This window comes from Lampris incognitus, chromosome 12, assembly GCF_029633865.1.
Source record: "Lampris incognitus isolate fLamInc1 chromosome 12, fLamInc1.hap2, whole genome shotgun sequence".
Taxonomy (NCBI): Eukaryota; Metazoa; Chordata; class Actinopteri; order Lampriformes; family Lampridae; genus Lampris; species Lampris incognitus.
Window position 1 is genome coordinate 16,064,246 of NC_079222.1, and position 8,177 is coordinate 16,072,422.

Consider the following 8,177-nt stretch of genomic DNA (forward strand, 5'->3'; position numbering starts at 1 on the left):
CTCCGAGCGAGGGCCAAGGCCAGGGCTAAGGAGTCTGGTAATCCTGTTGGTTGTGTTGTCCGTGAAAAGCAATCAAAGCAGTAGCAAAATGAAGAGGTAGAGCGGGAGTAGGAGGTTGTCTATCTGGGAGGTGTAGGCCTCCAGCATGGCCACCAGTGTGATCGATCCTACAATCCAGGAATAGGTGGAGTTCAGGTTAATGCTCCCATCAAAGATGAGGAACATAGCCACAGCTATGATTTGGGCAAATACAGATGTTGCAGTCCCCTCCATGGTTTTCTTGGTGCCAGGCCAGCGAATCTCACCCATGGTGCTGCCAAACACAGATGCCACAGTGTCTCCGACTCCCACAGCCAAAACACCTGCATAAGGCACTAGGCCGCCTGCACCAGACAATATCCCTTTAGGAGCACATGGCCCAGGAAATAGCCATATTGGCAGAGACATGCCCAGGAGCAGGTAGATATGGGTCAAGATGAGAGGTCCCGAGTCCCGTTCATCCAGGAACAATGTGAGTAACTGCCTGAGGAGCTGTCCGAGTGGCTTGATACGAAAGTACCGCACATACTCCAAGAGCAAGAAAACTGCCAGGCAACCCATAGATGCAACATGGAGCAGTTGTCTATCATATATCAGTCCAGGGACATATGTCGCCACCACAATCAAGTGGAAATACTTCCTGACCACGGTTGAGGCCTGATGCTTCTTTGACCCAGACTGGCGTTGGTAGTTCTGGTGTAGCACAACACAGGTAGCCACACTAGCCAGGAACACCCAGTACCCTAGCAAGCAGAGTCTCCTCTCATTTAATGTGACAAAATCCAACAGCCACATGATGGGATGACGTCCAATGAACAAGGATAGCCATGGCATGAGGATTCCCAGACCCAGAACAGCAGTCATCATGTGGAAGAAGAGTGATGACACCCAGGTCTCAGACTCCATGAAGCAGAAGAGAAGGGCAAAGAAAACTCCCAGCAACAGTGAGCCCACAACTACCACAGGCAGGAAATAGTTCACTGGGTCACCTTTGACATCTGCCAGGCTCAAGGAGCGCTTGATGAGCTGGTTTACAATGAAGCTGATTCCTCCAACGATGAGGAGGGCCTCTCCAGGAGTGAAGCAGCGTGGGAGCAGGTATAACAAAATCAGGCTGATGTAGACGAAGATCAATAGTACTTCCAGAACCTCAATAACTTCAGAAACTGTCAGGGTTTGTTTGGTAGTGTAAAGAATTGCACTCCCTGCCATGCCAGCAATCACACAAGTGTTTGTGGGCACAGGCCTAGTGATGCCTAGAGCAATAAGGGATAGGAAAAGAGCCAATATCATGCCTGTGATGGTGACCACCATAGAGAAGCGCTCAAAGTAGACATTCCCTGAGGCAGAGCACCTTTCTCTCAATACAAGGCCCAGGAGGGGCATCACCATGGATGCGGGGACAATGCCACTATTTGCTGTTGGACGGAACTGGAATACAGCACCACCTGACCTGAGTAGGCGGTCCCATTTATGCTGTACATAGAAAGCCTGGATGATAAGGGCTATGCTGCACCAGGAGTGCTGGTTCCAGACCACCATATGGACACATAGTACCACAGCCAAAACTACAGTGGACTCCACAAACACCGGGTTTATCTGCATGGCTGCAACGTGGAGACTGACAGAGAGGGAAAGGGGGAGATCTGGAGAGATGTTCTGTAGCAATGAAGACCCTCTTCTGTCAGTTCCTCCCTCTAGTGCACGTCATCATTTGATCGGCACGCTTCACTCGTGTATAGATCTGTTAAAGGGAAATTGAAATGAAACAGTTAGGGAACGTTAGCATGTTCTTGATGAAAATATATGATTCAGCAACAAAATTATGTAATTTTAAAAAAATGAAATGTAATTCAATGGGTGTAGCCAAGGCAGGGTCATCCATGTCATTCAGGTATGCTCATAGTCACTACCATATGATGTTGGGTTTTTTTAAGTTTCCTTTATTAATCCACTTGGGGAAATTCAGTTACTGCAAATTAACCCATCCTAGCTGTAATCTGTGTAGCTAGGAGCAGTGGGCTGCCGCCTTCATGCTCAGCCCGGGGACCAACTCCGGTTCTTTTCCCATTGCCTTTGTCAGGGGTACAGACAGGAGTATAAACCCCAACATGCACGTCTTTTTGATGGTGGGGGAAACCGGAGCACCCGGAGAAAACACACTGCAGACACGGGGAAAACATGCAAACTCCACACAGAGGACAATGTGGGATGACGCACTCCCTCCCCAAGGTTAGACAACCCCGGGGTTCGAACCCAGGACCTTCCTGCTGTGAGGCAACAGTGTTTAACCACTGGGCCACTGGGCCGCCCAAAGTCTGAAATATCCCTTATTTGACAATCCTCCAACTGAATTAAACGTTTTCATTTACTACAGTAGGCTATAGTGTATTTGTAGCCATAGTAGGTCAAAGGCTGGCTTGCATAAAGTATAAAAATTAAAATAAAAAGGTCCACTTTTAGGGAAAAAGTCCCACCCTTTTGGTAGGCAAACTACAGCCCTAAATTTAGACATTTGTTGAAGTAAATGACATCTGTTATCAGTGAAGAATAGCAGTTGTGTTACCTTTTACCATTAATATATTGTAAAACGTCCATGAGTCATCATGGCTTGTTGTAACTGAACTTCGTTCCGCAGCACACTTTCTGGCGTGAACTACGGCCACACAAATCACTTGCACTGCTCAGTATACACCATTGAACTGACGCATAAATTAATGAACGAGACCCCAATGGAAAGGACTAACCATTCCCTCTATTTTGGCTGCAACCTTTGTTCTCGTGACTCGAAATGGGGGCGGACATATAGTTTTGAGTTTTACGTTTTGCTTTCCAAAACACCTAACAGTCATATAAAGCCGATACGAAAAGGGGTTGTTCACTATTCGTTCCCCATCGTCGTTGCCATGCTAATACGTCACGGGGCTCAGCTAGCTTTCACTAAATGGGGAAAATGCAGCCGAGCCGAGGATGCTGCGACCAAGACCAGCGTCAAACTCGCCGCAAAACCCACCCTGCTCCATAACCAGTTAGCCAAATGCCAAAGAAAGCAAAGCTACCCGGTGGACGAAATTAATCTAAACTATATCTAAATGTATACGTACCTAATAAGCGAGGTATTCTCCAAAGCGCACTGTAACAAAAAAAAAAAAACATTAAACGTTTCCTTTGGGCAATTATATTTCCTCTGTCAGCAGACGTTTCTCGGACCCACTAGGAGGTGGCCATATTTGAAAGCCAAGTCACGTGGTATGAGGTTGGTTTTTTTTTTGCACAAGTCGTTTTGCAATACTTTCCAACATTTTTCTTCTTGTTATGTTTAGTGATTTGTAAAAAAAACTGTATTAATAAAGATTATTTATTATCAATATAAAAAAATCACTAGTGGATGGGATCATGTGAATCCAGCAGTCACAGTATGATGGGCGACAGGATTGAATTGGGATGCAAGGCGAAACATGGTGCATCAGTTTAGTTTATTTTATTGTTTATTTGACAGGGACAACGCACAATTGTACAATTGCACCAGAGTTAGCTGGCAGCTAATTTGCATCTGCAGTCCTTGGGCAAACAAACAAACAACAATTAATACAGAAGTAAAATCATAAAAATACATAAAAAAAACTAGTGGACAGGCAGACAAAGAACAATCAAGACAAAATAAAAACATGACAATACATCAGAAAACCAATCTCAAATGTTATAAATACATTTAAAACAGTGGATATAAATAGCAATCTGGCCTATATGACAACAACATAATAAATATGGATTTCATCTATTCAGCAACAATAAATATAAATAGTAATCTGACCTGAAACATCAGTCAATAACAATCTGACCTAAACTATGACAACAGCTATAAAAATCAATCTGGCCTATTCATTGGCAAGAAATATAGATTACACATAGTCTACGGTCAGGTTGCCCCTGGGCTGGTTCCAGCCAGAACCCTCGGCTGCTCCTGACTAAGAAAAATATAGTAACAACTCTGAATAAAAAGTAAAACAAAAACCCTGAGTGAAATCTAAAGTATGTGCAAAATATTAAAGCAAGGACATTTATTTGTGATTACACGTTTGTGCTGATTTTAACCAAAGCTTAAGACGCTTTTTAAACATCGTAAAGCTGGCTGACTCTGACATTAGGGGGAAGGGAATTCCACTTTCCCACCACTTTTACTGAAAATGCTGATTGACCAAAAGTAGTCTTCCTAAACTGTGGTACCCAATCTTCCCTTGAAGATGCTCTGGTCCTGACCCTTACAGTTCTGTCACTGTCGGGAGAGGCCAGGCATGCTCTCGGCGGGGGGGGGGGGGGAGTCCATGAATAATCTTGAACATCTGAATACAAATTTTTTTTTATCAAAATTAAGAAAATTATATTTTTTCAGGATATGGCAGTGGTGATATTCCGTTGGATTTTTTTATCCAATATTTTAAAAATCTGTTTATATAGAGAATATACTGGCTTGTGGGTGGTCACTCCTGCTTGGGACCAAGTGGTTATACAGTATGGCAAATGAGGGAGAATCATGGCATGTAGAAAAAGATTTGCGGCAGATGAAGACATTTGATGCCTGACGCTCTTAAAATTATTCAAATTTAACTTAACGTTCCTGGTTACCTTACTGACATGTTTTCTAAAAGACAAGTGCTTGTCCATTATGATGCCTAAATATTTTACATGTGTCACCGTATTAATAACTTCACCGTTTAATAAAATGTTCGGATCAACTGAATTGTTGGTCCTTGATGTAAAAAAACATGCAGACTGTTTTGCTTAAATTGAGAGTTAAGCATGAGTTTGTAAACCAATCAGACACCTCGCACATGGCAGCTGTTAATTTAGCTGCAACTTGCTCTTTTGATATTGCATGAGTGAAGATGACCGTATCGTCAGCATATATTTGAATGTTTACATCTGGACAGGCTTGTGGAAGGTCGTTTATGTATATACTAAATAAAATTAGTCCTAGTATAGACCTTTGAGGGACCCTAGCTGTACAATATGTGTTTGCTGAACACTTGTCACCAATTTTAGTACACTGTTTTCTCTTATTTAAATAGGACTCCATCCAGTCTAATGCATCAACAGAAAAGTTGTGTCCCATACACCGCATCACCCCAGGAGTGCTCCTTTATTCTGCCTCTCCCCATGGTTGCCGATCAATGGCTTCCCCCAACAAGGTCGTTTTTGAACACACGAGTCTCAGCCACGGTTCTCAGTCAGTCAGCCAATAACATAGTCGTCTACCCAGTCCAAGTCAACCCCCAAACAAACAATACATCCCAACATGAACCAAACATTTGAACACATAAAATGTAATAATCCAGGGGTCAGTCCCGGGTGTCATAGGCTCTCTTTTGCCATACCCCAGAGTTGGCCTGGATCAGGTGGGGTGTAGTCGTGGACCACTTTTAGGCAATCCCTCAGTCTCTGGAGGTAGTCCATCTCTTTTCCCCTGGCAATCTCAGGCTCAGGCAGAGTCCCAAACACCAAGTCCACTGGTGTCCAGAGTTCCCGCCCAAAGGACCACAGGACCAAGGGCACGTGGCAGTCCCAATCCTGCTAATGTTTGCTGGTGAGGATGGCAAGTTGAGCGGCCAGGGTACGGTTGACCGTTACACCAGCCCATCACTTTGAGGATAGAGTGGTGTTGTGTTCGTCTTCTTCACCCCCAGCCGCTGGCACACCTCACTGACTTGAAGTTCCGCACCTGGGCACTGTGGGGCTCGGTAGGAACTCTGACGTGGGTGAACATCTCTTCCACCAGCCTCTCCGCTGTCGTGGTGACGTTCTGATCTGGCGCCGCATATGCCTCTGGCCACTTTGTGAAGTAATCCATAGCCACGAGGACATAGCGGTTGCCAGAGTCTGTGACAGGGAAAGGCCCAAGGATGTCCACCCCTACCAGCTCCATTGGGGCCCCCACCAAGTACTGCTGCAGTGGGGCGTGGGAGCACTGGGCTGGTCCCTTCTGGGCAGTGCAGGAGTCGCGGCAGTGTATGTGGAGCACCATGTCTCGTTGACAGCCAGGCCAGTAGAACTGCCCCCGGAGTCGGTGGAGGGTCTTGGCACTCCCATAGTGCCTCGCTCCACCGAGCCATGGACCATCTGGAGAACCTAGGGACAGAGCACATGGGACACCAATAGATAAAAGAGGTCACTCCCACGTCCAGGAGCTTGCCACCTCCGGTACACCAACCTGATCTTCTGGGATAAATAAAGGTCTGAATCTGAATCTGAATCTGAACCAACCTGTCGGTGAACTCAAAGTTGCCCCACTGCGAGCGGTAGGCCTTTACATCAGGACCCAGCACTGACACGCCTACTTCAAATGTTATCAGTCAATTAAATGGCCGTTATCAGTTGTCATCAGGCGCCGCCCTGTCCCCAGCCAGCCCCTCACCAGCACCAGGGTCACGTCTGCCTTCTGCTGCTGCCTTAGCTTCTGCATGGTCAATGGGGACCACCTCTCCTCATTGGTTGCCTGGACGGCTGCCACCATTAGCGTCACCTGGTCCCGTTCCTCTTGCCGCTGGCAGTAGCAGCACTCCGATGCTGCACAAGGGCGCCGGGAGAGCTTATCTACATTGCCATCATGTCGCCCCTTCCGATGCTGGGTTTCAAAGTCATATCCTTGACGGGTCTCCAGTCATCGGGCCATTTGACCCTCAGGGTGTTTAAAGTGCAAGAGCCAGGTGAGTGAGGCGTGGTCAGTGCAGATGAGGAAGTGGCTGCCGTGCACATACGGCCGGAAGCATTGTACCACCAGAACCACTGCCAGCAGCTCACATCGGGTGATGCAATAGTTCTTTTCTGCCCAACTCAGGGTGTGACTGAAGTAAGCCATGGCACGCTCACTGTTTCCTCCCCGTTGGGAGAGGACAGCTCCGACCCCCACGTTACTGGCATCAGTGTCCATGATGAAGGACTGTTGAGTGTCGGGGTAGGCCAGGACTGGGGCTTCGGTGAGAGCCGCCTTGAGTCGGGTGAAGACTGCAGCATAGGCGCTGTCCCAGTCGAATGGCCGGCCCTTGTCGGTCAAGCGGTGCAGTGGACTGGCGATAGTGGCGAAAGCAGTGGAGTAAGTTTCACTTGAACATTGGGGGGGACACATTTAGCGGGGGGTCAGGGGGTTCTCCCCCTGGAAATTTTGAGCATCACACATTTAATTTCCTGCATTCTGGTAAATTTGTATGCACCAATTTGCTCTTTTTCTACATCAATTTATTGTGGAAATGTCTTATTTATGTAAAAGAAAAACAACTTTCAGATAGGCTAGCCTTTAGTGACTATAGTTTGTAGATGTACCTATTATGTTATCTCATGTAACCGAAATTATCAGTTCTAGTTCATTTAAGCTAACATAAATGTCTAGGGGCTACTGTTAGCAAGCGCTAGCTAGTTCGTGAGGGGGTCTGAACTGATAACCCCAAACACAAGCTATAAACTAGATAAGGCTATAATTCATCCGGAAATACGTAAGAAAATCTAACTCAGAAACCCCAAAGGTAAGAAAGGGTGGTGTACTGGGCTAGACAAGCAAGCTGGCTAGCTACGTTACTTACACTTGCTTACACGATCATTCATGCTCCGGTCTCCTGGTTGTCAGGAGCAACTGCAAGACAGCAACGAGGTCGGCAATCCCAGTGGCAAGGTTAAAATGGTATGGTCTAAGCATAGGGGTGTATGAAATCGTTGGAAAACAAGTATGAATGACATTTTAAGTAGTTCGACTGTTGTTATTTTACCTTTTTTGGCGAGGGAGTTAACATTATCATTCATGATATATTTTTTGGGGGGGACAAATTCACCTCTGCTAAATATTGAGGGGGACATGTCCCCCCTGACCCCCCCATAAGTTACACCTGTAAGTGGTAGTATGATGCCAGGCCCAGAAAACGTCTCAGCTCACTGACGTTAACAGGGGTTGGCCAATCTTGGACGGCAACCACCTTTGCTGGGTCGGTAGCCACACCATGCTCACTGACTACATGACCCAGGAACTTAGTCTCTCTCTTCAGTAGGTGACACTTGACAGGGCTCAGCCACAGTCCGGCCCGACGGATGGCAGCGAGGACCTCACGCGGGTTGGACAGGGCTCCATCGAAGTTACTGGCGTGTACTAGGAG

The 8,177-nt window shown here is 46.5% G+C and overlaps 1 protein-coding gene across 1 annotated transcript; it reads right to left on the reverse strand.

Moving 5' to 3' along the window:
• On the reverse strand, positions 1-1,644 carry dolk (dolichol kinase). Its single transcript, XM_056291217.1, has one exon. It carries the CDS (start codon positions 1,642-1,644, stop codon positions 73-75), a length of 1,572 nt encoding a protein of 523 aa, XP_056147192.1. The 3' UTR covers positions 1-72.
• Positions 1,645-8,177: the final 6,533 nt, after the last annotated feature.